The 27,445-nt window shown below is 53.2% G+C and overlaps 1 protein-coding gene across 1 annotated transcript; it reads left to right on the top strand.

Annotated features, from left to right (window-relative positions):
• Positions 1-116: 116 nt before the first annotated feature.
• DCAF8 (DDB1 and CUL4 associated factor 8) lies at positions 117-26,593 on the top strand. Its single transcript, XM_079958101.1, has 14 exons — positions 117-270; positions 4,978-5,054; positions 11,189-11,259; positions 14,516-15,207; positions 16,426-16,566; positions 18,067-18,161; positions 19,216-19,326; positions 20,751-20,823; positions 21,899-21,956; positions 22,230-22,337; positions 23,190-23,320; positions 23,674-23,793; positions 24,751-24,867; positions 25,300-26,593. The coding sequence occupies exons 3-14, from the start codon at positions 11,211-11,213 to the stop codon at positions 25,417-25,419; spliced, it is 1,815 nt and encodes a 604-aa protein (XP_079814227.1). The 5' UTR covers positions 117-270; positions 4,978-5,054; positions 11,189-11,210; the 3' UTR covers positions 25,420-26,593.
• The last annotated feature ends 852 nt before the right edge of the window (positions 26,594-27,445 follow it).

The raw sequence follows: 27,445 nt of genomic DNA, 5'->3' as shown, positions 1-27,445 counted from the left end.
ACTTCCCTCGCGCGTGCGCATTCCCTCCCTCCCCCCGCCGCCGCCTCCTTCGGGGTCGGTTGCCTGGGAAGTGTCGCAAAGTGTCGTCGTCGGGGGGCCGTAAAGCGCAGAAAGGGAAAAAAACACAGACAGCCCTGCTCGGGGGCGGCGGCGGCGTCCGGGATCATCGGCGGCTGGGCGGCCCCATGGCGGCGGCGGCGCCGGAGGTGGTGTCGGCCCCCCGGCCTGGAGGCGGCGGCGGCGGAGGGGGAGGCGGAGCGGCCTCCAGAGGTGAGGGGGGAGGGGCAGGGGGTCGGTTGCTCTCCCCCCCCGCCCCCTCCTCCGCCCCCCCGAGAAGGACCAGGAGGGGGAAGAAGGGACGGAAGGGCAGGAAACGGGGGGGGGGGCAAAAGGAGGAGGAGGGTTGTTTGTTTGTTTGTTTGTTTATGGTGTCGCCCCCCGCCTCCTTTCACCCCCCCAAACTGAGTTGAGAAAACGCCACTCCTGGGGGAGGGAAAGAAGGACCCCCCCCCGAGAAGGACCAGGAGGGGGAAGGGAAGGAAGGGCAGGAAACGGGGGTCCCCTCCCCTCCCCCCCCCCCGCCATAGAAGTTGCCCTGCAAAAAGGAGGGGGGGTTGTTTCGTTTGTTTATTTATGGTGTCGGCCCCCCTTCTTTTCACCCCCCAAAGTGGGTTGAGAAAACGCCCCTCCCGGGGGAAGGAAGACCCGGGTGGGGGAGGGGAGGGGAGGAGGCGTTTTTCAGGAAGAGCTCCTCCCCCCCCAGAGGAGGGGGGAAGGGGCCGGAGGGGGGTCGAAAAGGGGCTTCCCCCCTCTATATGTCCATTCCGTCGGAGTTGCCCCCCCCCGCGTGGCCCTGGTGTTCCCTCTGCCCCCCTTCCCTGCTCCTTCTGGCCTCTCTCCCCCCCCCCCCCCTTGGCCCCCTTTCTGCTTCGCCTCTTCATCCCTGGCTTGTGCTTAGTTCTGGCATTTGTTCATTCTCTCCGTGGTCGCTGCTATTATTCACTTGCTGCAACTGGTCGCAACAATTAAAACACAATAATATTAAATATAATATTTTTAAATAATAATATTTAAAGAAAGAAAATAATATTAAGAACAGGTTGCAGCCGCTTCCAGTCGCCAAAATGAGGTGGAGCCTAAAAATATACATCTCTGTTTCTAAGCAGGGCCAGTCTCTCTCTTCATCCGCCCTCGTAACTTTATCTCAGTTTATGTTAAGTCTGTTGTGTATTTATATCTGTATTTATTCACTGATATCTATGTTTATATATGTCACCTCCCTCTGTTTAGCTCTGTTAGTTTCTGTTTAAAAAATTTCCTTCCAGGAGCACCTTAGAGACCAGCTAAGTTTGTTCTGGGTGTGAGCTTTCGTGTGCATGCACACTTCTTCTGATACACTGAAACAGAAGTCACCAGACCCTTATATATATATATATAGTGGGAGGGTGGGGAGGGGGATTACTCAGAAGGCTGGTGGGAATAGGTGATTGGTTGATAGGTGTGGGAAAGCTGTTGACGACTGCAATTGGTCTTAAAGGAAAAAGCAAGGGGTGAAATGGCTAAAAACAGCTTTATTATGTATAATGAGAGAAGAATCCAATGTCTCTATTCAGACCAGGTCTCTCCATGGTTTTAAGTTTGGTAAGAAGTTGCAATTCAGCAACTTCTCTTTCCAGTCTATATCTGAAATTCTTTTGTAGCTGTGTTTGTCTGCCGTAGTCAAAACAAAATAAAAAAAATTCCTTCCACTAGCACCTTAGAGTCCAACTAAGTTTGTTCTTGGTATGAGCTTTAGTGTGCATGCACATGTGTATCTGAAGAAGTGTGCATGCACATGAAAGCTCATAGCAATAACAAACTTAGTTGGTCTCTAAGGTACTACTGGTAGGATTATTTTTTAACCTGTAACTATTTCTGTTTATTCATCTGTCTTCTTTATGTGTACTTATCTTCCTATATGTAATCTCTATCATTTTAGCTAAAGCTGTCCATTTATATTTTATCTTTCTGCCACCTATACCATTTCTCTGTATTTATCATATGTTTATATTTACCTTTTTTAGCTATTCATATTTAATTGTATTTATCTTTAGCTTAAGTCTGTTTACATTATTTTTTCCTATCTTATCTTTTTTATTCGTTCATTACACTTTTGTCCTCCAGGGAGCTCAGGAGCTCCCGGTTTTATTTTGACAACAACCCTGTGAGTTAGGTTAGGTTAGGACTAGAGAGGAGAGACTAGACCAAAGTTCTTGGGTGAGAGTTCTAGCTGAATAGGGATTTGAAGCAGATTAATGGGCATGGCTAACTTAGATCCATTAACATTTTAGTTCAGTGGTTCCCAGTTAGCTAAGAACTGAGGACCCCTTGTTTTTCAAAAGCCAATCCATGAATCCCCCTACTTTTGAAATTTTTGGTGTATCTAGGTAGTTTTTGTTATGTGAATGGTGCCATGGACTCCACTGTTTTTGTTAAATACAACTCAGAGCTTTCTCAGCCCAATGCTTTTTTTTAATACATCAGCACCTCAGTTTTCTTCGAAGAAGTCCAAAGTAGAAAATATGGTTCTCCCTGTTTTTCCTCCCCTCACAACAACCTGGTGAGGAAGGGGACCAGCTGTGAGAGAGATTCCTTCAAATCTTGCAGTTCAGTGAAATCCATAATATTCTCAACTTCATGGAAGTTAAGAAAATGCATAATTTAGGATTAAATATATTTAGTAATGTGTACATGGATATGAAATAATTAGAAGCACATTTGTTTGCGATTTGCCATCTTTTCTGCTTCTGTATATGTGTGAGTGGAGAGAGAGAGAGAGAGAGAATGCACACACGGAGATCTGCACACATAAACAGATTTATATCCCACTTTTCAGGGTGAGAAAACTTTCTTATACGATGACTTATAAAACAAGAGTTTGAAACAGCAGTGTACAAAGCCTGAAGGCAATAGTTGTTGGTCCAAAAGAAGAATTTCCCCGTCCACACCTGGGCAGGATCTTGATCAGGACCAAACCAAAATGTCACAAAAAGCAAACAAGTGTTTGAGTTACCCAGAATGGAGACTGACTGTTAAATGAAACAGGAGTTGGAGGAGCTGAAGGTGGGTGGGAGGGGAAGAAAAAAATTAATGGAATTAGTCAGGATCTTGAGGTCTGCACTTGAGACTCATCCTCCGGGTGGTGATTGCAGACTGAATGAGGCCCATGGTTCTTCCTTGCAGGCATCAGGCTGCCCCCAAGTCTCATTGTGGGTGGAGAAACCATGGCTGGACCCCCCCTGTTTAAAACAAAGCCCCAACATTTATCCAGATCTGTCTCTATCAATATTATAGATAGATTTTGTGTGTGTGTGTGTACGTAAAATTGAGAGAGCTGTCCATTGGTGTGTATAAAATAAATTTTTATTTAAGTAACTTATGTCTTATTGTTGCCAATGGAATCTTCAAACCCCTTTTTCATACTATGTTTTGAAAAATGTTTTGAGTTACAAAGACCTTTTTCTGGTATGATCTTTACCATGGTGCCAGTCAAAAGAAGTGGCAGAAAGTTTTGGGTCCGGATGAAATATTAGTGACATTGTTTATTTCTTACGTTTCTATTCCACCTTCTTCCCTCCAAGGAGCTGAAGGGCTCTCCTCCCCATTTTATCCTCACAAGAACCCTGTGAGGTGGGTCAGGCTGAGAGGCAGGGTCTGCCCACCAAGGCCAGCCAGTTTGACACTGTATGAACTGTATAATCATGCTTTGTCTTTCTCGGACTGCACTTTTTTGTAAAGTTCAATTATGGATACAATAAAAAGCATTCACACACACACCCTCTCTCTCTCTCACACACACACACTATAATATAGGTAAATTGATTATATATCTAAATAAGTTATGTGGCACCAAATGGTGCCATCTGTTAGGAGGTCTTTGGCTCCTTCCACTGGAGGGCCAGTCCAACATTCCCCTGCGAAGCCCGGAATGTATTTTCACGCTGATTTATTTTGGTTGCTGGGACTTGCATGCCTCTTTTCCTTTTGCATGCTGCTTCAATATTTTTTTGGATGCCAAGCAGACTATTAATATTTCTGAAATACCATTTATTTTAAAAATAAACAAATGTGCATCTCAAATGATTTGGAAGGCAGTAAATTTCCAGTCTTTTCAGTGGGGCCTTTAGTTCATTTGAACTGAACCGTTTTGTGCAGATAAATAGTATTAACAAGGCAAAAGATCTATATGATCTGAAGAGAAACCAGAGTATTAATAATATAATTTTATTATTTATAACCTGCCCATCTGATCGGGTTACTCCAGCCACTCTTACATAAGTGAGCGTTGATACATAAACTTACATGTCTTTGCTTGTGTATAAAAACTCTGTTTACGTCTGTTGCTTTTATGCTTAAGGGGAAAGTTCAAAGCGATGCAACAGTAAATGCAAGTCTCAAGAAAGGGAGGGAAGAGGGAGCAAGAGAATCCGTTATGTGCTACCCCAAACTTATTAGTGCACGGGCAAAATAAAACTGAGATAAATTAGGTGTGGCTGTAAATTTGTTGATCCTTAAGGTGCCACAAGACTCGTTCTAACCATATGTATGAATTTCACTCCCTGTAACTTTCTCCTCCTGTCTTTATTTGCAAAACGGGCTCTCTCAGTGGCTTCTGATCCCTGTAGCAACAGGGGTGCTAAGGTGCATCATCGGTGGCCCATCAGCTGCCTGAGCCTTGAAAGTCATAGAATCAAAGAATTGTAGTTTTTGAAGGAGCCCAAAGAGCCATTTAGTCCAAACTCCTGCAATACAGGAGGAGTCTTCCAACTGAGAGAGGCAACTCCACACAAATAAATGTGTGACTGTTTACCTGTTTCTCCACCAGCCACCCTTAACCCTGGTACTAAAGAGATCCTTTGCACTAATGTGGAGACATTTCATTAAAAGCAGGATTGAAACCGCCCCACTTCAAATTCCATCTTCTGCTTTCCCCCCCAGTCTGACGTCAGTTCTACAGCGCCAGTTCCCAGAGAGTTCCTGAATCTACTCCTGCTCGAAAAGGGAGTCGGGGAAAGGTAAGTTTCTGCCTTGAGGCTCCTTAGTCCCTGCCCAAGAGCACAAAGCAGTAAGCAGAACGTTTGGGTGTCCAGCGTTTCTGGAGGGGGCCTGGCACCCCTCCCAGATAAGTGTGTCCTTCAGGAGAAGCCCCATTGCTCACGTTAAACGCTTACAAAATTGGGAGCGTTCATCTTGTGTTGGAATGGAAATACAGCCTTAATAGATGCAGAGGCCTTTATCCAGTGACTACCACCGAATGATATGTGTGTGTTGTTGTTCAGTGTTTCACTGGTGGTGCTGCTCTTACCAAATTGTGCGTCAGTAGAAACCCAGAGGCAGGATTGGAGCACAAGAGCATTCTCAGTTGGTATTCAGAAGGACTACTGCCTCCGACTGTGGAGGCTGGACGCAGCCGTTATGGCTAGCAGCCATTGACAGCCCCCTTCTCCTCCTCCTCCTCCTCCGTGAATTTGTCCCTGCCCTTTTTTAAAGCCATCCAGGTTGCATGGTGCATGGTTTCTGCTAATTCTGTGGATGTTGAATTCTGTGATGTTTTGCTAGGGTTCCCCCCTATCTTGTTTTTTATGATTTTTTTTGACGATAATCTTTATTGTCATTGTCCCATACAGAACCACAAAATTGAAAAAAATCTAAATCAGACATTCAAAAACCAACAAGCCTGCTATCCCAGCCTGATTAGCCCCCTAAAAACTCTGATACCCCATAATTAAATGCAATATACTCCCTTAGAGACTCCTTAAAGGTAAAGGGACCCCTGCATTTAAAACCAAAATCACATTTGGATAGAAACTGTTTCTCAGGCGGCTAGTCCTAGTCTTTATAACCCTGGACCTTCTTCCAGAAGGCAAAAGCTGAAAGAGATCATTTCCGGGGTGCACATTATCCTGTGCTATCTCTGCAGCTTTCTTATGACACCTGGCAGCATAGATTTGATCCAAGGCATTTATATCCCAATCTTCAGCAAAAGGGGTTCTCAGAGTGAATTACAAATATTGGTGATAAGATGGTCCCTGTCCTCGGGCTTGTGGTCTAAAATTCACAAAGGAAAAGGAATTGGGAGTGAAGAGGGGGGAAAGCAAACTCCGCTGCTATTCCCTAGAGCACAGATAGGGAACCTCAGCCTCAGGGACCCCCCAGACCTCTCTGTCCAGCCCCTGGGACTCTGCCCTCACTGACCTGTGCTTTGCACCCTCCTTGAGTGTCTTTGCCTGGCCAATATATGCCCTGGGTCTCTGGTAATTCCTCTCATTTGCCTGCGTGGAGAATAGAGACGGGTGTGCGTGTAGAAAGTCTTTGGTGATTGCTCACAGCTGAGTAAGATTATCTTCTATGAAAACGGTCTTAACAGTGAATCCGTGACTGTGGAGGCCAATTCTGGATCCGCACATCCTTCCACAGTGGGGACAGAGGTTTCTGGGCAGGAGTTGATCATGGTGAATGTTTGCTAAAGGTCAATTTGCATTTGTTGCTCTGCCTACTTTTACTTCTGACCCTGCCCACTGGCTCATGGCCCCCAGAAGGTTCCCTAGAAGGGAATGTGGCCCCTGGGCTGAGAATGTTCGCCATCCCTGCAATGACCAGCTTCGGCCTCCCATCTCTCTCTCTCTCTCTTTCCCTCTCCTGCCTGGTGGAGGGATTTCAGGCTGCTACGTCCCCTGGTAGGGGAGCCTTCAGGAGAGAGGGGCTTTGAATCCCACCTGCCCTTGATTCTGGGGCTGAGCAGTGGCTCAGTGCAGGGGACGGCCCTGATTCCGCCTGGGGAATTACCCCTGGAGGGGAGGGTGGCTTTGGCCTCGGCTGCCTTGCGTGATGCTTCCCCCCTCCCCTGTTTCCTTCTGCTCAGGCCAGGGCTCCTGCTTGGGCCTTTTTAATTCTTCCAGCAGCCAAAAGCCCTCGGAGTGGCTGGTGACCTTGAGTGGCCGCCCTCCTGCTGCCTGTTCCCTCCCTTATCTGCTTATGAGCAGTTCTGGGGCCCAGCCAGGATTTCTCACGGCCTCAGCCGGGCTGCCTCCACCTCCTCTAATCGCTCCCTGCGCAAGCCATAGCTTCCCTTTCCCCCCCTTTCCTCTGGGCTTCCCCTTGGCACTTCTTCAGAGTGAAGCTGTCCAGGGTCCCAGCTTCCCCAGCCGCTGTGGGGATTGGCCGACTGGCTCCACTGATCCCGCCCCCTCCCAGACAAAAAGAGGGAGGGGCAAAGGAGGAGCTGCAGCTCAGCTCAAAAGGGTCCCAGGTCTTCGGATGCTGTGACTTTGGATTACTTTCAGTTGAAACCAAGGGCCAGTTCCTCTTGTCGGTGACATTAATTCCTCCTCCCCCCCCCAGCATTGGCTGTGGAAAGCCACATGTATGTTGCCCCACATGGCTCTTCATCAGGGAAGGTGGAAGCTGGGGTTCCTGCATGGCAGGGGCTGGACTAAATGAACCCTGGGTGCCCCCTCAACTCTATGCTTGCTTTGCCTTCCTCTGTGCTGCCTCTTTGTCACCTGCCCCCCAGCCAGCAACTCTGATGCCCGTCTCACTCTAATTTCCATGTGACAGCCGGGCCTGTAGAAGAGGGTGAATCAGCCAGATAATAGTCACTTTCGCTGGCAATTAGGCCAGCAGGAGCCTCTTCAGAGCTGGGTGATAACTCCTGCCCTTTGTCGTCTTCTTGAGTCCAAATGACTTCCCTTACACCTCACTCTGAACTTCCTTCCCCGCAGAAACGGCTGAAGGCTAACCCCCGCTGGGTCTCCAGAGTTTATGTCCAGGTACCAAAGAGCTGGGCTGCTCCCTCTGTCTGCTCTCGATCGCTGACGGGCCTCTTATTTCAGAAAACAAGCAAGAAATCCCCCATGCCTTGTAGCTTAACTTAGTGCTTCTCCTGCCAGTTATGGATTTACTTAGCTGGCAAATGTAGGAGCATTCTTTGTACATGAGCGGGATGAAATCCAATACAGTGGCTTCTCCGGTTGCGGACGGGATCCGTTCTGGAGGTCCGGCCAGATCCTGAGGTTTCCACAACCGAAGGACCGTTTCGGCGCACGCGGCAAAATGCTGTAAAATACTCTGGGGTTTGCCGCTTACGTATCCTGAAGTTTACGTAAACGGAGGTACTATATATAATAAGCACAGCACCAGCAGTGTTGCCTCTTCATAAACCAGGTTGGCAATGAAAGAATGAAAGCTGGCTGTTTTCGGATGCATGCTGGAAGTCTCGGGCGAAGGACGTCTGTGTCTGGGGCCAGCAAGATATAGGAGAGAGTGGCTGCTTTGGGGGTTTTTTTGCGGACGGTGCATGGCAAGGTGCCACCCTCTGGTCATTCAGATGTTGGTGGGAGAGGGGGCATCGGAGGCAGATTGTAACACTCAGGTCGGCTCATGCAGAGGTCCCAGGTAGCCAGGCTCTTGGCAATTGGGGCTCTCCAGGTAACAACCGGCACTTCTAGTTGTGCCTTGGAGCTCAGAGCGCCAGGCATTGAGGAGCTGCTTGTTTGAACCACTTCTTGGGCACTGCAGGAAGGGAAAGTGCTCTTGTTCCCGGGTCCTGCTTTTGTGAGGCATCTGCTTAGACACTGGACTGGGTGTCGTCGTCCGCCCCCCCCCCCCCCGCCTGATCCAGCAGCCAGGCCCTTCTGATGTTCATATGGAACCTCTAGGTCCAGAGGTAGTCTATCTGGATTTGGAGGGGCATTTGCCCACTCAGAGAACAGGAGCCTGGACTAGGTAGGCCTCCTTGGCCTGATCTTGTGTTGTTATGTGCCGGGGGCCAGGGAGGAGTTCTTGCCTTCACCCTCTTCTCAAGCAGTTCCTGCAAGTTGTGGAGTTGGCCACAGGTAGTAGTAGTAGTAATAATAATAATAATAATAATAATAATAATAATAATAATGGTAATAAATTTTATTTATGCCCTGCCCTCCCCAGCCAAGACCGGGCTCAGGGTGGCTAACAACCGATATAAAACAAATTGATTGAAATACAACGTAAAAACAAGATTAAAATGCAGCATTAAAATGCAGCCTCATTTCAATGGAAACTCAAATCAGAAACGTTTTTTGGGGGATGAAAACATCAAGTCTTCACCAAGGCCAACTATCCAGACTGGTCCTACGTGGGCCAGAAAAAAAGCCAGGGAAGTCCCCAAATAGGAGTTCCATCACAGAAGGAGAAAGGAAAGAGGGGGAGGGGATCAGGCTGATTCCAAGCCAAAGGCCAGGCGGAACAACTCTGCCTTCCAGGCCCTGCAGAAAGAAATCAGATCCTGCAGGGCCCTGGTCTCAGGAGACAGAGCATCCCACCAGGCTGGAGCCAGTGTTGAAAAGGCCCTGCCTCTGGTTGAGGCTAATCTGACTTCCTTAGGGCCCGGGACCTCTCGGGTGGTGCTCTTTATGGACCTTCAGATCCTCCGTGGGGCATGCCCCACAATACCTTCCCTGCAGAACCACCCCCCAGATAAGGAACTGGGGCCTGTGCTCCTTTTGGGGAGCTTGAGGAGCAGTGCCAGGCCTGTGTCTTCCACTCTGTGTGCCTCTCCTTGCAGATGGCGCCTGGCACTCGGTCTGCACCTCCAGAGCCTTTGTTGAAGGAAGAGAAGATGGGCGGCTGTGATGACTCACCTGACCCCCTGCTCTGTGGGAAATGGCTGCGGGGGGGGGAATGGGGGTGCAGGAGGAGGAGGAGGTGGTGGCCCAGGGCCTGCCCTCTGCCTTGCTGCCCCCCAGGCTCTGTCATCTCTGTGCTAATGCAAAAGTGACAGCTGACGGGGTGCGAAGAGGCACTTTCAGGGGAGGCGCATGAGCTCAGAGCAGATTTGCTTTGCCGGAAGAAGGTCCTGGAGTCGGCCACCACTGGAACCTCCAGGTGGCGCCAGGGGAGACCCAGGGCAGTCCTTGTGGGTCAGCACAGGAAGTCCTGAGCAAACACGCATCTTAGGTATCCGAAGTCTTGAATGAGGAAAGAAGCTTCAGAGCAGTCAGTGGACCCAAAATGTTTTTAGGCCGAAACCTCCTTGGCCCATAAACTCACCCCCAGTATACTCCCTGCCCTACAGAAAAGTATTATTCAGAGTATTGGCTTGTACAACATGCTAAGGAAGGTAACGGTGCAATAATAACAGTCACAATTTATTCAAAATCTAGTTGAAACTGGCTTAATTCACCTAAACAGATGGACTTCACCCAGTGATGTCAGCTTTTCAAAGTCAAAAAGTCATTTGCCCCTCTAGCACCTCCTTGCCTGCCCTTGCTTCTTAGCGCCCCCTAGGCAATCCCACTGCCCCCCCCCCCGAGGGGGGAGCCACCCCCTCCCCACTTCTGGCCTGGAGCTTCCATGTTTCTGTTGCTGAGAGAACCGGAGTGTGAGAAGGCTTCTGGGAGGGAGAAGTTTTGCTAAAGCAGCCAGGGAGCTTGGAGTGGCACCCCAGGGGCGCTGGGGGTGGGGGTGGGCGGTTGGCTGCCCCACCACATAGGAAACGAGCTCACCAGAGAAATAACGGGAGAGATTGTGTGTGTGCCGAGGGAGCGTCCTGCTCTAAGAGGCTTGGAGGCCCCTTGGTCCTTTGCATTCCGTGCCGGACAGAGTGACTGTTGGGGAAGGGCAGTTGGGCCCAGGGTCTCGGGGGGGGGGGCTTCAGAAGGAATGGCTGCGTTGTCACTGCTCCTGCTGGCCTCCTCCTCGCGTTCGCAACCCTTGTTCCGGCTTTTCAGCTAGTCAGTTCTTCCCCGCTAAACAGGTGTACTTCTGAGGGTGCTTTTGGAAGGCCCGAGTTGAAGTTCTTGGTGGGCTAGTTGATTTAGGGGATGCCCTGGCCCCAAACAATGCCCCATCACTTTCGAGGCCACCCTTGGGCCTTGGGATCGGGGCCTGGGAACGAATGGGGAGCCGGGGCCCTCGTTTTGGCCGGGGAGCCTTGCACAGATCATGGCCCCCAGCTGGAAGGAGGAGAGGGCCCAGGTCTTCCTTAGGGCCACGGATCAGCCTCCCTCTGGGGGCAGCACCCCTTAGCCTTGCCTGGGGGGCAGTTTCAGCAGGCTCTCATCTCCCAACAGAGGCTGAACCCCATGCAGAGCAGCTTCTTCCACACAGTTGGGTCCCCCTTGTTGGCTCTGATGTTTACAGCCTCCTCCTTTTCTCTCTTTACTGAACCTCTTAGGGCGAATTCACGAAAAAACGCGATGTCAGACGCAGGAAGTAGCACGGATGGGAAAACAGATTTACCCAACGGTAAGAGGAGCAGGGTGGAGGGACTACTGAAACTTATATTGGCCTGAGTTCTTGGTGTGCTTTTTTCCAGTGGCTTCCAGCCACGTCGCTTTGGACTTGCAGGTCCCTGAATTGCAAGACCCACAACTTGCACGTGGGCTAGATTCCCACAAACCTTCCCGACACATCCCTGGAGTGCCTCCTGCATGAAGAGCCTTCTCACCCGCCTTGTCCAGTGAGCTCAGGATTCCTCGCAGCTTGACCAGAGAGAGGTTCTGAGCTCGTGTTTCAGGCCGTTGTGGATGCAGAGTCGCCAGGAGAAGTCAGAGCCGCAAAGGCTGGGGTGGAAAGAAAAAAAAAAGCCCGCCCTCTGGCTTGGCACAAGCCCACTCCTGAGTGCAGTGTCCAGGCCTGCGCAGCGCAACATGATGTCTTTGGCTCTGGGTTTTGAAACCCAAGTTGCATGGCGGCGGTGGCAGCAACTCCTGAGCTGAGTCCTTGGAGAGCTGCTGGATCTGGCTCCGCAGTGGAGGTGGTGAATGCAGTAGGTGCCCACCCAGGGGTGCGTGTGTCCCCCTCACCGAACCCGTGGGTTCCATTGCTCATACTCCCAGTTTCTAAACCCACCCCAAAGCAGCTCTGCTGTGTTACAGTCATACCTCGGGATGAATACGCTTCAGGTTAAGCATTTTCAGGTTGCGCTCCACGGCAACCTGGAAGTAACGGAGCGCGTTACATCCGGGTTTCGCCGCATGCGCAGACGCTCAAAACGACATCACGCGCATGCACGGAAGCAACGAAATGCGACCGCACATGTGCAGCCGTGTGTTACGTTCACTTCAGGATGCGAATGGGGCTCCGGAACAGATCCCGTTCGCATCCAGAGGTACTACTGTATCTGCCCCTCCAGCTGATCTGGGGCACAGTCTGGCTGTCAGTCTTGGTGGTCCTGCCCCCTGGAATTGTGGCATGCAGCACCCCTCTGTCTCTAGAGCTCCATTTGCAGCTATCCCGTCCACAAATCATATAATTTTAGAGGTGGAAGGGACCCCCTGGAGGTCATCCAGTCCAACCCCCGCAATGCTGGAGAATCCAGGTGCCCCCTCCCCGGCATCTGCTTCAAAACCCCCAGTGAAGGCGAGTCTGCCATCTTTCGAGGGAGCCCTTTCCCCTGTCAAACAGAAAGTTCTTCCTAGCGTTGAGTCGGAATCTCCTTTCTTGTCTCCTGCCCTGGAGCAGCAGAAAACAAGCTTGCCCCACCTTCCTCCAGAGAGTTGGAGATGGCTCCCATGCCAGCTCAGCCTTCCCTTCTCCAGGCTAAACATCCCCAACTCCCTCGGCTGCTCCTCACCAGGCTTCATCATCACGCCGTCTCCCAAGGCCTTGTCGCCAGACCCTTCATCATCTCGGTCACCCTCCTCTGCCCACCTTCCAGCAAACATGACCAGAGTTTCGTGCGGCTGTCGTAGCTCCTCGGCAGGGCGCCTGTTTGGCATGCAGAAGGTCCTGGGTTCAGTCCTGCTGGGGCTGGGGAAGCCCCAGAGAGCCATTGCTGGCTTCCAGCGTAGAGAACAGTGAGCTAGGTGGAGCCCAGGGACCCCGACTCAGTTTAAGGCAGTGTCAGCCCACGTCAGGGTGAAGGGGAATGTTTATTTTCTGAGGGAAGCTTCGGAGCTCAACAGCAGAGCCCTTGCTCTCAGTCCTCTTTGGCTGGGAAAGTTCTCCTCGCTTAAAGCCCCAGCGAGTCATTGCTGCCTGTCAGGACGGAGAGTCCTGAGCTGGCCAGACCCGACCAGGTGCAGGAGGCAGCCTTGCTCTGTTCTTGAGTGTCAGCCCCAGCAGAGTTCACGCCGAGCGGATGGAGCCTGGCGGCACAGAGGGCAAACAAGCAGAGCGGAATGACGCGTCTTGGGTGAGCGGGAAGAGTGTTGGCAGCTCTGCGGATCCAGCTGGCAGCGAGGGAGTGGATCCATCCTTCCTCAGCAGCTTTCCCCCACAGCCGGAGCAAAGGGGAAGGTTTTTGAGTTAGCCCCCCCCCCCCCGCAAGTTCTGGGTTGCAGCTCAGCCCCTTTTGACCGACTGAGGAGCTGGGACTCTGACTCAGCCCAGACGGCGTGGAGATGACTCCTTTTTTCAAACAAAACAATGATTTATCGATCGCCTTCTATGCCGCCCTCTCGATTCACACAGAAGGTAACGGAAAACAGCTTTAGCTGTTTAAAACAAGACTAGCAAGTGGATAGTCATGAAAAGACCCATTTATCCTCCTTCTATGCCGCCCTCTCGATTGACACAGGAGGTAACGGAAAACAGCTTTAGATGTTTAAAACAAGACTAGCAATTGGATAGTCATGACAAAGACCCATTTATCCTGCGAGGAAAGCCTCTTGGGGCAAAAAGTGGGCACCTAGGCAGGGATGTTGTGCCACAGAACGGGGGCAGTCACCCTCAAGGCCCTGCTCTTCTGAGCTACTGGCTGAAGGAGCTTCTGAGATCTTCAGGGTTTGCAGGAGAAACTCACCCACAGACTGCCCTGATTTGTTGTGTGGATAAGGGATCAGGCGATCTCTCAGATGACCTGGTGCTGGGCTGTATAAGGCCTCATGTGTTACTACCGGCACCTTGAATTTGGCCCGTTAGACGAACGGCACCCAGGGCAAATCCCACAAGTCAGGTGTTAAATGCTGGCAGTTGGTTTTCAGTTGTGACCCCTGGACCAACCCTGAGGGTAGCCCCATGTTAGAGACATGGCCGTAATCCAGTGCAGTTCCTTTGGAGTTTTCCTGCATTGTCGGGGGTTGGGCTAGATGACCATGGGGGGTCCCTACAGAACCTGCAGTTCTGTGAGTATCCACAGATATCGAGCGTGGTGCGGTTTTCTCCAGGCTGAGGCAGAGAGGGGTAGGCAGGATGCCAGAAAAAGAACTGTTAGTGCATCTTGAGCGGATGTGAGAGCGATGTGGCTGTCGCATCTGTCACCCCACTGATCGCCAGGGTTGATTCGGCTGATCTGGCGGGTGCTCCCTTCCTCCCTCCTGAAGCCGTGCGCTTGGTGGAAGAGGACGACCATCCCCGATAGAAGGAGTGTTTTCAAGGGTATACAATCGCTGCTTCTTGAGCCATCCCCTTGTAGTTTGATAAACCTCTGCGTTGTTGGGGGCGGTCCCAGACTTGTGCGGCCTGGAGCAGTCTAGCAGGGGCTCCGATGGGAACGGAAACCTGGGGTGGGGAAGACGCTTTCCTGCGGCCTCACCAGCTGCCTCTCTTCCCTGCACAGGAAGCTTATCCAGCAGCCCGGAGGAGATGTCTGGCGCCACGGAGGGCCACGAGACGTCCTCAGGTGTGGAGGTTGAGGCTTCCGACTTGAGCCTGAGCCTCACGGGGGACGAGGTGGGGCCCAACCGCACCTACACGGAGAGCTCGGCGGAGGAGAAGGACTCGGACAGCATGGACGACACGGGTCACTACTCCATCAACGAGATGAACCGCACCTACGACCGTTCCCACTCGGAAGAGGAGGAGGAGGAGGAAGAGGAGGAGGAAGAGGAAGAGGAAGAAGAGGTGGAGGCGGCCGAGGCCCAGCGGTCCCGCCGGCGAGCCCAGCGCAAGCGTCCCAACCGGGACCGGGACTCCTCGGACGATGAGCGGGCCCTGGAGGACTGGGTGGCCTCAGAGACGACGGGGCTGCCTCGGCCGCGCTGGCGGGCGGTGCAGGCGCTGCGGGAGAGGGCTCTGGGCTCCTGCGCCCGCTTCGTCCACGAGGCCTGCGGCGCCCAGGTCTTTGTGCAGCGCTTCCGGCTCCAGTACGGGCTGGAGGGCCACACGGGCTGCGTCAACACCTTGCACTTTAACCAGCGCGGCACCTGGCTGGCCAGCGGGAGCGACGACCTCAAGGTGGTGGTCTGGGACTGGGTGCGGAGGCAGCCGGTGCTGGAGTTTGAGAGCGGCCACAAGAGCAACGTCTTCCAGGTGAGGGGGGCTCCTTCGCCCAGCCTTGTGGTTCGTTGGTTACAGCACAAAGCAAAGAATTCATAGTATCGTAATAGTGAAAGGAGGGACGTGGGTGGCGCAGAGCCTAGGACTTGCCGATCAGAAGGTCGGCGGTTCGAATCCCCGTGACGGAGTGAGCTCCCATTGCTCGGTCCCTGCTCCTGCCCACCTAGCAGTTCGAAAGCATGCCAGTGCAAGTAGATAAATAGGTACCGCCCTGGTGGGAAGGTAAATGGCGTTTCCGTGCTCTGCTCTGGTTCGCCAGAAGCGGCTTAGTCATGCCGGCCACATGACCCGGAAGCTGTACGCCGGCTCCCTCGGCCAGTGAAGCAAGATGAGCGCTGCAACCCCAAAGTCGGTCACGACTGGACCTAATGGTCAGGGGACCCTTTACCTTTACCTAATAGTGAAAGGGGGAGTAGGCAATTTGAAAGGCCATAGATGGATTAGCAGCTCAAGACCTGGGTGAAGAGGAATGTTTTCGCCTGGTGCTGGAGCCACTGCAGGAAAGGCCCTGTGCTCATGCTGCCACCCTCTGGACCTCTCATGTTGATATGGGGAGATGCAGTCCATGACGTCTTGTGGTCCTGAGTCTCACAAGGCTTTATAGGTCAAAACCAGCACTTTGAACTGAGCCCGAAAACTTAACAGGCACCCTTTGCAGTTGGCCAACATGGGCGTTGCATGCTCAGACCGCCTTGTAAGCAACCTGGCCACCAAATTCTGCCCCAGTTAAAGTTTCCAGACCGTCTTCAGAGGCAGCCCCACATGCAACTCCCATGACGTTCACGGAGCCCTGTGCTCTTCGGTAGGGCAGGGCTCAATCCGACTGTGGCCCACGGGGCCCCTTCCTTTGTCAGCCAGTACTTCCAGGCGTTTGGGCTGCTGATTGGTGGGTTTTGGGAGAGGGGGTGGGCCCACACTCCTGCTAGGGGCCTTCCTTGTTCTAAGCAGCTGCTCCTGGGCAGGCCTTTAGCTTCTCCTCCCTGGGTGTCACTCAAAGCCTGGGAAACCAAACTCCCCGCTCCCCTTCTGCATCTCTCCTCTGCTGCGCTTCCTGTGACCAGGAAGGACCCCTTGCTGGCTGGAGGGGGGGGGAGTCACTCTGGGGTCATTTTGTGTGCGGAGGAGGGGAGGGTCTCCTTGTCCATCAGCTGCAGTCTCAGGGCCTCCTCTTTCTTTCTCCTGCCCTGCCAGGCCAAGTTCCTCCCCAATAGCGGGGACTCCACCCTCGCCATGTGCGCCCGGGATGGCCAGGTCCGCGTGGCAGAACTCTCCGCCACCCAGTGCTGCAAGACCACCAAGCGGGTGGCCCAGCACAAGGGGGCTTCGCACAAGGTGAGTGGGCAGTGGGCTTCTAGTCCTGGGGGAGGGGGCACAGGAAGTCCCACAGAAAGTGAGAGGGCGAGAGCTTGGGCCCATCTGCAGACTTCGCTTCCCTAAGGGGTGGTGGTGAAGGTTTGACCCTGCAGAATTGATCTGAAGGCCATCTTTCATGGATGCTTTGGTTGAGATTTCTTGCAACCCAGGGGGTTGGGGTCCCTGCCATCTCTATAATTGTATGAGCCTTGGAAAAAGCCCCTTAGAGACGGAGGAGGAAGTGGGAAAGAACAGCACCCCTCCGTCTTCCTCTTTCAGCTCTCTCTAGGGTTTGATGCGGGGCTCATGAGGAAGGGAGCAGTGCTGTGGGGTGCTATGGGGCATCACGGATGCCAGGGGAAATTCTCGAAGGTGCCATTTTGCCCAGGAGCCCCAAATTATCAGGCCCTGCCTGATGTCAGCGGCACTGAGGGCTGGGAAGGGATGTAGTCTAGCCTTGCAAAAAGGCTTCAGGAATGTTTATATAGCTCGGAGGAGGATTTTCCCCGCTTTATTTATTTTTCTTTATTTCATAAACATTTGTACACTGCTTGATTGTAAAAAAAGAAGCCTCAAAGCGGTTTGCAAAAAGATGAAACCATAAAATAAAAAGAATTGCAACAGTACAACATGCAAAAGTTGAAATACTTAATTTCTAATCACCTGGCAGGCTTGTCGAAACAGAATGCTTTTAGCAGGCCCTAAAAAGAGGACGCTGAATGTGCTTGCTGGGCATCAATAGGCAGGGAGTTCCAAAGGGTGGGCGCTGCCACACTAAACGATGGACTTGGTATTGGTATTATGTGGCACACCTAGTAGTGCCATTTCTGCCAATGGGAGCGCTTGCGTGGGCACCTGTGGGGTGATCTTGCAGGTAAACTGGTCCCAAGTTGTCTTTATTGACTGATAGTAGCACCTTGAATATGACCTGGTAGCAGATCTCGGAGCACGGGGGGTGCATGCTGGAAAGGCCCCACCCCTGTCAGCAGTTGTGTTGCAGCATCCTGCACTAGCTGCAGCTGCTGGATCGAGTGTAAGGGAAGCCCCACAAAGAGTGCCTTGCAGTAATCCAGTCCGGGAGTGACCTGTGCGTGAACTGGGGTGGCCAGGCTTTCCAGGTCACGAATGGCCGTAGCTGCCAGCTGCAGTTGGTCAGAGGCACTTCTGGCCACCGGGGCTCCCTGATCCTCAAGGGACAGCGCTGTGTCCAGAAGCTCCCCAAACTGCGAGGCTGCTCCAATTTCTCAGGCCTGGGAGCTGCTCCCCCACACTGCCTCCATCTTGCTAGGAGGTCTTTGGCCCTTGAGTTGCTCTGGCCTGGCAGCTTCTTGGGGATCGGGTGCTGGGCAGCGGCTCCCAAGGGAGTGGTGTCTGAGGGCACACAAGGGGGATGGGGGGAGGCCTCGCTGCAGTCCCCCCCTCAAACCAGCCCGCCTCTCTCTCTCTCTCTCTCTCTCTCTCTCTCTCTCTCTCTCTCAGTTGGCCCTCGAGCCAGACTCCCCCTGCACTTTCCTCTCGGCTGGCGAAGACGCCGTGGTCTTCACCATTGACCTGAGACAAGACCGGCCAGCTTCGTAAGTGTGTGGGGCCCCCTCTCGTTGCTCTAACTCTTGGCCTGCCCCCCCAGTAGTTCTCCTGCCCCTTTCCCTACTTTAACCCCAGCCCCCCTTGTTCCACACTCCCTCTCTGGATCAGTCCACCCAAGCTCTTCCTGCTCTCTTGAGCCACGGTTTGGGCTCCTCTGTCTTAAAGCTGGGCTGGTTTCATTTCAATAAGTTGTCCAGATGTGGAGCCCCCCCCCCCGCTCCGCCCCTCTACTGTGGTGTTTTTTTAAATTTTTGTCTCAGATTTCTGTGCTCCGCTCCCGTTGAGACTGGGGCCAGATCCTCCATGTCCTGCATCTCTTTAGGTTTGCTCTTCTCGGGGGGGGGGGGTGGGGATTTGGGTTCAGATTTTTCCACCTCTAGGCTGCTGAGCATTTAGGGTGGCGGCTGTTTTCCTCCTGCTCTGCCTTCCTGGCTCCGCTGGTGCTGGTGCAGAAGGCCCCCCTCCCTGGTTCTCTTCCTTGGAGCCTGGAGCCAGGAAACAACTCCTTGCCACTTTTGAGCAGGACACGGCTGGGTCCATTGGGGTCTCCATGCTGGAGCCTGAAAGGGGGCGGGTGGGTTTTCTCCATCGGGACTCATAAGCTTGGGGGGGGGGTGTGTTTGTGTACCGTATTTTTTGCTCTATAAGATGCACCAGACCATAAGACACACCTAGTTTTTGGAGGAGGAAAACAAGAAAAATATATATACTGAATCCCAGAAGCCTGCAGTCGCTCCATAAGATGCACACACATTTCCCCTTACTTATTAGGAGGGGGGGGAAGTGCGTCTTATAGAGCGAAAAATACGGTACCTAGCCTTCTATCTCTATATCCCACCTTCTTCTAAGGAGCTCAAGGTGACAGAGCTTATTTCTCCCCGCAACGACCCTGTGAGGTAGCTTCTGCCGAGGGGCAGTGAGTGGCCCAAGGTCATAGTCTCTCCCAGCTCCAGGCGAGGAGGGGGCTGAGGAGGCTCTTTCCTCCCTGCCACTGAGGTGAACTCAAGCCCCCTCCCCTCTCTTTCTGGTTTGCATCCTCAGGAAGCTGGTTGTGACGAAAGAGAAGGAGAAGAAGGTTGGCCTCTACACCATCTATGTGAACCCGGCCAACACCCACCACTTTGCTGTCGGGGGCAGAGACGAGTATGTCAGGTGAGACCTCCTCCCGCCTGGTGACATCTCGGGGACCACTGAGCCTGCCCCCCGTCTCCCAGAGGAGGGGAGGCCGTTGTCATGGCTGGCATTGGGGTGAGGCGTTGGCCCACTTTGGGGTTCTGGGGGCCTGTGGGGTTGAGGGGAGGGAAGCATCTTATTGGCTGGTGGTTGGGTCCATTGTGCCCCCCCTCTTGGGCACCCGCGTCTCCCTCCTCCCGTGCCCCTTGTGGACATGTTGCCAATGTGCAAAGGGATAATAATTTATTATAATAATTTTATCATTTGTACGTCACTCATCTGACTGGGTTGCCCCAGCCACTCTGGGCGGCTTCCATTGCATATACAGCCGACGCTTGGGTTGCCAGCAGGATCCATGCTGGATGCACGTTTGCAACCCGCAGTGTCCTCCTTGCAACCCTGTGCACGCAAGGGTTGCGATTTGGCACTTCTGCGCATGTGCGACTGCTGAAACCCCCCAGAAGGAATCTGTTGCGGTACTTCCAGGTTTTGGCGGGTGCGTAACCCAAAAAAACGCAACCTGAAGTATGGCTGTAAAAACATAATGAAACACCAGTTGTTAAAAACCTCCCGATGCAGTCCTGCCTTATTTGTTTTTAAATAAATAAATGGCAATGGCCTGCCTTTCCTTGCTCTAGGCAGGTGCCTGGATGTCGCTCTCAGCCACCTGCTCGCTGCCATGTGACCTTGGGGTAACAGCCGTGAGCAAGGGAAGCCGGGCAGCAGCCCTGAGCAACTTGCAGGCAACAGCCCCAGCGGCACCCATGAGTCTCTCCCCTATTAGGTGGGGAGCTCCCCACGCGACACGATTTCAGTTATGCGCACGGGGGCATGGAACATATCTCCTGCGTAAGTGGAGGGATGCACGTAGAAGTAAACGAGGCTGCTTCTTTGCATAGTGTCTTCTTAAAACTGCATTGATATCCAAGGCAACACAATGACTAAGTACAACAATGCGAAGTCAATATAAACTCTTTATATAATCTATACAGAACATTAAAACAGTATGAAATATATGAAACATGCACTCTCTGCAAAACCAAATAAAGAATCTGACCCATTGCTTCTTTCAGAGCCTTGCATAGTCTGCAAAGGCTTTCAGAGACTTATAAGACTTAATGTTTATTTGGTTCTATGTTTTCAAGAGAACCCATCAAGAGTGCACACTTTCAGAGATTTATAAGATTTCTGTTTATTTGGTTTTGCAGAGAGTGCATATTTCATATATTTCATACTGTTTAATGTTCTGTATAGATTATATCAAGAGTTTATATTGACCTGGCATTGTTGTACTTAGTCATCATGTTGCCTTGGATATCACTGATAATTGTTTGCAATGCAATTGTTTGGTTACTTCTTAAAACTGCAAGCTGACCCCCTTTTCCCTTCTGGCGTTTCCCCAGAGTCTACGACCAGCGGAAGATCAACGAGAACGAGAACAACGGGGTGCTGAAGAAGTTCTGCCCTCACCACCTGGTAAGGGCCTTCCTGGGGTCCATGTTCCTTCTTCCCTGCCAGGGTCTTTGCCCTTCGTCCCCCAGCCCTGCGGTGGCTCTGGTAGCAGGAACACAGTCTTCAAAGAGCACCCAAAGAGCCTGGCTTCTGGATCAGGCCAAGGGGGACCCGCCCAGTCCAGCCTCCTGTCCTCCCAGTGCCGAAATGCTCCAAAAACTTAACAATCTGGACAGACTGCCCCTGGCGCTGGAGGTTCCATAAGAACACAAGAAGCGCCTGGCTGCTGAATCTGATCAGCCCACCTAGTCCAGCCTCGTGTCGTCACAGGGCCTGGCTAGATGCCCCCAGGGAAAAGCTCCCCCTGAGCGACTGGGATGCTGGATTGTTATGGGCCGCCTTTCTCTGAAATCTTGACCTGCCTGCCTGCCCCAAGTGCAAAAGCTGCTTCTGTGCTCAGCCCACGTGGCTCTTTGGTATAAGAGCCATAAATAGCAACACTCTAGAGGTCCCGGGCCCTAAGAAGGTCAGATTGGCTTCAACCAGAGCCAGGGCCTTTTCAACTCTGGCCCCGGCCTGGTGGAACGCTCTGCCTCATGAGACCAGGGCCCTGCGGGATCTGATTTCTTTCTGCAGGGCCTGTAAGACAGAGTTGTTCTGCCTGGCCTTCGGCTTGGAATCAACTTGATTCCCTCCCCTCTTTCCCTTTTCCTTTCTCCTTCTGTGATGGAACTCCTATTTGGGGACTTCCCTGGCTTTTTTCTGGCCCATGTAGGACCAGTCTGGATAGTTGGCCTTGGTGAAGACTTGACGTTTTCATCCCCAAAAAAGTTTTTGATTTGAGTTTCTACTGAAATGAGGCTGCATTTTAATGTTGTATTTTAATCTTGTTTTTAAGTTGTATTTCAATCAATTGTTTTTACACCTGGTGTTAGCCGCCCTGAGCCCGGTCTTGGCTGGGGAGGACAGGGCATAAATAAAATTTATTACCATTATTATTATTATTATTATTATTATTATTATTATTATTATCTGGGGCTGGAGGGTCTTTGGGAAGGCGCTCTGCTGAGCTTTCCTCTGCTCCCCGATTCCTCCGTAGGTGAACAGCGATTCAAAAGCCAACATCACTTGTTTGGTCTACAGCCACGATGGTTCAGGTACGTGGGGCAGAGGGGGAGCTCTCCGGGGGGGGGGGCATCGGCCACCAAGCTAGGAGGGCTCCTCTTCTGTTGGGTTGGGTGCCAGGACAGCCCTTGACCAGGAGAGCCTGGGAGAGGCACCTTCCAGGGTGTCACAGACAAGGAAGCACAACAGAGTGAGGAGGGGGGGTTGCCCTGTCCCAGTGCCCCCCCCCCCAAGGCCAAAGAAAGCTCTCCCCTCCTGCCATTTCCCAGATGCAACTGAGCTTTCCCCCATGTGTCTTGCTGCAGAGCTTGTGGCCAGCTACAATGACGAGGACATCTATCTCTTCAACGCGTCCCACAGCGACGGAGCCGAGTACCTGAAGAGATACAAGGGGCATCGGAACAACGCCACAGGTGCAGGAACAGCCTCTCTCCTCCCCCCCCCCGGCCTCCGCCCCTGGCGGGGGCAAATGCCCCCTGACCTTAATGGCCTGTGGGGCTGGCAGAACGCCTGGCCTAGCCTTCCTCAAACCCCAGGCCCTTTTGCTAACGTTGAAAACTTCCAAGAAGGGGCAGGTCCGAGCTAGGTATATATATGTAGGCAGGCAGTAGGCTCACAACTTACGTGAGGGTTATATTCCGGGGGGGCTGCATGCAAAGGGGAAATCGCACAAAGTCGGGGCGACCCAGAATGCCCCACATCTCTGTGTGACTATCGCTCCTTGGGTAGATTGAGGCTTCCGGAAGGCTGTGGGTGGCTCCCATGAAATCTCAGGTGGCCCCTTCCGACTGGTCCCCCCCCCTCCCATTTATTTCCCCTCCACCCACGCAAAGCTGCAGTTTCATAAGTAAATCACATGTGAATTGTAGTGTTCCTGTAAATGTAATTATAAATGCATTGTCTGGCCAAAATGAGATTGATTTTGCCAGGGACCAAGCAGATAAGCAAGTGCGGAGGGGATTCCAAAGTCATCGTCCCCCCCCCAGCATCACCCCCACACTCCCCATTCAGCCCCTGCCCCTGTTCTCTCCCCACATGGCCCCCTTGATGGCTGTAGTGCCCAGAGTCACAGCTTCCACGGCGCCCCCTGAGCAAGGGAAACTCTCTCTTCTGGGAAAGGAGGGAAGGAAGGGAAATGCAAGGGGGAGGCAGGGTCTCCTGGTCCCCTTAGTGCAGGGGGGGCTGCTGTGCTCTTGCCAGGAGGTGGTGCTGGGGGGGGCAGCGGCTTTGCCGGGCACTCACCCAGACCACTTCTCTGCCTGCAGTGAAGGGCGTCAACTTCTACGGCCCCAAGAGCGAGTTTGTGGTGAGCGGCAGCGACTGCGGGCACATCTTCCTGTGGGAGAAGTCATCGTGTCAGGTGGTGCAGTTCATGGAAGGCGACCGAGGAGGCGTGGTGAGGGGCAGGGCTGGCCGGAGGGCTGCTTGGACTGGGAGGGGCCGCGGCTGGGCAGGCTTGGTTGAGGGGCTGGGTAGAATTCAGAAGGCCTGTCCTGTTGGCTCCTGGAAGAAATGGGGGCAGAGTCCACCTCTCTCCTGAAGCAAATCTGCCATCCCTTCTTATCCTCGGGGAACGGACACAACACAACACCTTTTCCGCCTCCACCAGCATGTCTACTTTTGGACGGGCAGGAAGGCAGGACAGAACAGCCACTCCTCTGCTATCTTCTTGCCCTCTCAGCTGTTTCTGGGGCGACCCAGAGCCACAACTCTGCTCCAGAAATGAAAGGGTTTTGGATATTCTTTCAGGTCAACTGCCTGGAGCCCCACCCTCACCTCCCAGTCTTGGCCACCAGCGGTTTGGATCACGACGTCAAGGTCTGGGCCCCGACGGCGGAGGTGCCCACCCAACTCACCGGCTTGAAGGAGGTGAGGGCCACCTCAGCCCCATGGAGACTCAGGGGGCCTCTGCTGGCCAAGACCCTCTCTTCTCCGCCCTGCAGTCTGGGGGAAGCTGGCATAGCCGGGGGGGGGGCGGGGGGGCTTCCAGTTTTGGTTGGACTCCCAGCAGGGCCAGGGATGAGGGTGATGGTGGATGTCAGAGGAGACCATATAACACCGGTCCTGAAAGACCTACATTGGTTCCCAGTACGTTTCTGAGCACAATTCAAATTGTTGGGGCTGACCTTTAAAGCCCTAAACGGCCTCAAAGGCCCAGTAGACCTGGAGGAGCGTCTCCACCTCCATTGTCCAGCCTGGACACTGAGGTCCAGCTCCGAGGGCCTTCTGGCGGTTCCCTCCCTGCGAGAAGCAAAGCTACAGGGAACCAGGCAGAGGGCCTTCTTCGTGGTGGTGCCCTCCCTGTGCAACACCCTCCCATCAGATGTCAAGGAAATAAACAACTATCTGACTTTTAGAAGACATCTGAAGGCAGCCCTGTTTAGAGAAGCTTTTAATGTTTTATCGTATTCTTAATATTAGTATTATTAATATTCTGTTGGGAGCCGCCCAGAGTGGCTGGGGAAACCCAGCCAGGTGGGTGGGGCATAAATAATAAAGGATGCTGATGCTGAGGGCCGGAGGGCCACGGATGCTGGCTGGGAAGGAGGTGGCTTGGGTTGTCCTTCCACACCTCTCTGGGTGGCGGCTTCCTGTGCTTGTGGGAAGCTCATCAGTACTGGAGCCAGTGGCCATTCAATGAAGCGGAGGATTGGAAGGTTCAGGAGAGAGAAAATGCCGTCCCTCTTCACTAGATGGGCCACTGAGTCAGCAGGGACACCCAGGAGCATCTAGTCCAACCCCCTGCTGGTTCTGAATGGGCCCTGGGCAGCCGAGTGACCCTCTCCGTCTCCTCCTCCTCCTCCTCCTCCTCCTCGTCCTCCTCAGGTGATAAAGAAGAACAAGCGAGAGCGGGATGAGGACAGCCTCCACCACACGGACATGTACGAGAGCCACCTGCTCTGGTTCCTGATGCACCACTTCCGACAGAGGCGGCACCACCGGGTAGGGCGGATGGGCCAGGCTGAACCGGAGGTGGGCAGGGGGGAGGACGGCGTGTTGGAAGACTGGGAACGGGGGCCTTGAAGCTCACCCCATGGGGGTTTCGGTCGGTTGGGAGGGTGTGGGGCTGCTCTCACTGCCCCCCAGTGGGTGATGGGGACACAGGAAGTTGCCTTATGCAGAGTCAGGCCAATGGCCTATCCAGCTCAGCACTGCCTACCCTGACTGGCAGCAGCAGCAGCTCTCCAGGGGATCGGACCCGAGGCCTTCTGCATGCCGGCAGGTGTCCTGCTGTCGAGTTGAAGCCCTGAATGACGCAGCCGTGGGTGAGGCTGTTTTGGCGATGGGGTGATCCCGAGTGCGCTGAGCCCCCTCTTCCCCCCGCCTCCAATATGGGATATGGTCACAGCCCCCTACTCTTCCCTTTCCCCCCAGCGCCGAAGAGATCCAGGCACCGGGGCGACGGACAGCGACTCGGACGAATCCCCCAGTTCCTCTGACACGTCGGACGATGACGAGGAAGGCCCGGATCGGGTGCAGTGCATGCCTTCTTGAGACCCCCCTCCGAGGATGAGGAAAAGGTGGGGGCGTAAAGAGTGTGCAGACTTGAATCGTCAACAAGATGCCCGCCACTTTGAATTGCCATCTATCCCCCCTCCCTGCTTTTTACTGAAACACCAAGGAAACCCCCCCCCCGCCCGCCCTCCTTGTCGCTTGCCCTCCCCCAGGGGCAACCTGCTTGGCATTAATTGCACTTGGACTTTGCTTGAGGGGGGCGGGGGGGACACACACGGGATGCCCTGGGATCCCCTTCTGCTCTCCCCCTCCCCCCCCCCCTCTCTCTCTCTCTCTCTCTCTCTGCCTCGGTTTTGGCATGGGGAAGAGGGAGGCCTGCCCCCTTCCACCCCCCCATTCCCCCAGAGGCATGGGGTGGGGGGAGTGGGGAGGGAAGGGGCTTGTTTGCTGCCCCCCCCCCGCCCCGCCGTTCCCTGTGAAACTTCCTTTTGAGTGAGCTGAGTTCGGGTTCTGCCTCCCTCCTCCTTTCCTTTAAGATGTTGGTGTGAGCCCCAAAGGGGGCATTTTTTTGGAGGTTTTGTGCTTTTTTCTCCCACCCCCACTCCTGTTTTTGAGGAGCGCCCTTGCTTGCCCGCTTCCAGGATAAGCAAACTTGGACTCTTTGCTTTATTTCTGATTACATTTTTTTTTGGGGGGGGCGTTCTTTTCCCTCCGCCTCCTGTTTTTTGTGTTCTTCCTTCAGCAGAGTTCTAGCGGCATGAAGAGCCCCCTTTTGCAGTCTAGAGCTTGCCTTGGCCCCTCGGACACCCCTTCGCCCAACCTTTTCGGAGAGTAAAGGGTTTTTTCTGTTTTTGTTTAAGAGAGGTTTAAATGCAGAGAAGAGACATGGGGCTGATTCCCCTCCCCACTTTGCAGTGGGGAGGGGGGCTCATTCGTGCCCTACGGAGGGAGAGGGGTTCTCGTGGGATCCCCTCCATTTGCCCAAAGGTTCTTTGTGTTTCATTTCCCCCGCTCCCCTTTCCTTTAAAAAATAATCTTATTTGTTTTCGAAAACAACTGCCCTTCCCCCCCTCCCATCGCTGTTTAGAGGCCTAATTTTATATGTATTAAACAAGACAAGAACCAAATTAAAACTTGGATGTTATCAAGTTAAAATTATTGTAAAAGTTTAAATATATATATTATATAAATGCAATAAAAGAATTGAGAGACAGGCCTGGTTGTGTGTGAAACGGTTCCGCTGGGAGCCTGGCCAGAGGTTCCTCTTTGGCTCCGTGGGGCTGGTTGCCTTTGCCCTTCTGGGGACAGGAGGTGGGGCTCTGGCCCCCCTTTCTGTGGCCTTGTTCGCCTAATAGACTCCACAGGCCTGGGGGGGGGCTCTCACTTCAGCCCCCCCCCCCTGCTTGCTCCTGACCCTTCATTGCCTTTGTCCCGTCTTTCCTAAATCACCTTTTTATTTTTTGCTTCGCTGGCTGTGCCAGCACTTCTGTGTCCCCTGTGCACCTCCTTGAGTCAGCCAAACTGCTGGAGCATCTTGCCTTCGTGATAAGGATATCTTTGGCATCAGCAATATCGAGATCTTCTTTCCAAAGTCAGGCAGCCTCGAATCCTGGTTTGGTTTTGCTTTTTTTGGGGGTGGCATCCCATAGGGACACAGGTGGCACTGTGGGTTAAACCACAGAGCCTCTTGGGCTTGCCGATCAGAAGGTCGGCGGTTCGAATCTCCGCGACGGGTTGAGCTCCCATTTCTCAGTCCTGCCCACCTAGCAGTTCGAAAGCACGTCAAAGTGCAAGTAGATAAATAGGTACCACTCTGGCGGGAAGGTAAACAGCGTTTCCGTGCGCTGCTCTGGTTCGCCAGAAGCGGCTTAGTCCTGCTGGCCACATGACCCGGAAGTTGTGCGCCGGCTCCCTCGGCCAGTAAAGCGAGATGAGCGCTGAAACCCCAGAGTCGGCCACGACTGGACCTAACGGTCAGGCGTCCCTTTACCTTTACCTATCCCATAGGGGCAGCACAGAGTTTGAATAGTGGGGGAGGACTCAGTAGCCGTCCCCACCCCCTCCC

The sequence above is a fragment of the Podarcis cretensis genome (assembly GCF_951804945.1).
Source record: "Podarcis cretensis genome assembly, chromosome: 16".
NCBI classification, from domain to species: Eukaryota; Metazoa; Chordata; class Lepidosauria; order Squamata; family Lacertidae; genus Podarcis; species Podarcis cretensis.
Note: the sequence above shows the minus strand (reverse complement) of the source record. Positions and strands in the feature narration are given on the sequence as shown.

Excerpts from the sequence above, each read along its gene's own strand:
- DCAF8 (XM_079958101.1), top strand. The coding sequence starts at position 11,211 with ATGTCAGACGCAGGAAGTAGCACGGATGGGAAAACAGATTTACCCAAC. Across the intron at positions 15,208-16,425 it reads ACAAGAGCAACGTCTTCCAG|GCCAAGTTCCTCCCCAATAG; the intron begins GTGAGGGGGGCT and ends CTGCCCTGCCAG. Across the intron at positions 23,321-23,673 it reads AAGGCGACCGAGGAGGCGTG|GTCAACTGCCTGGAGCCCCA; the intron begins GTGAGGGGCAGG and ends ATATTCTTTCAG.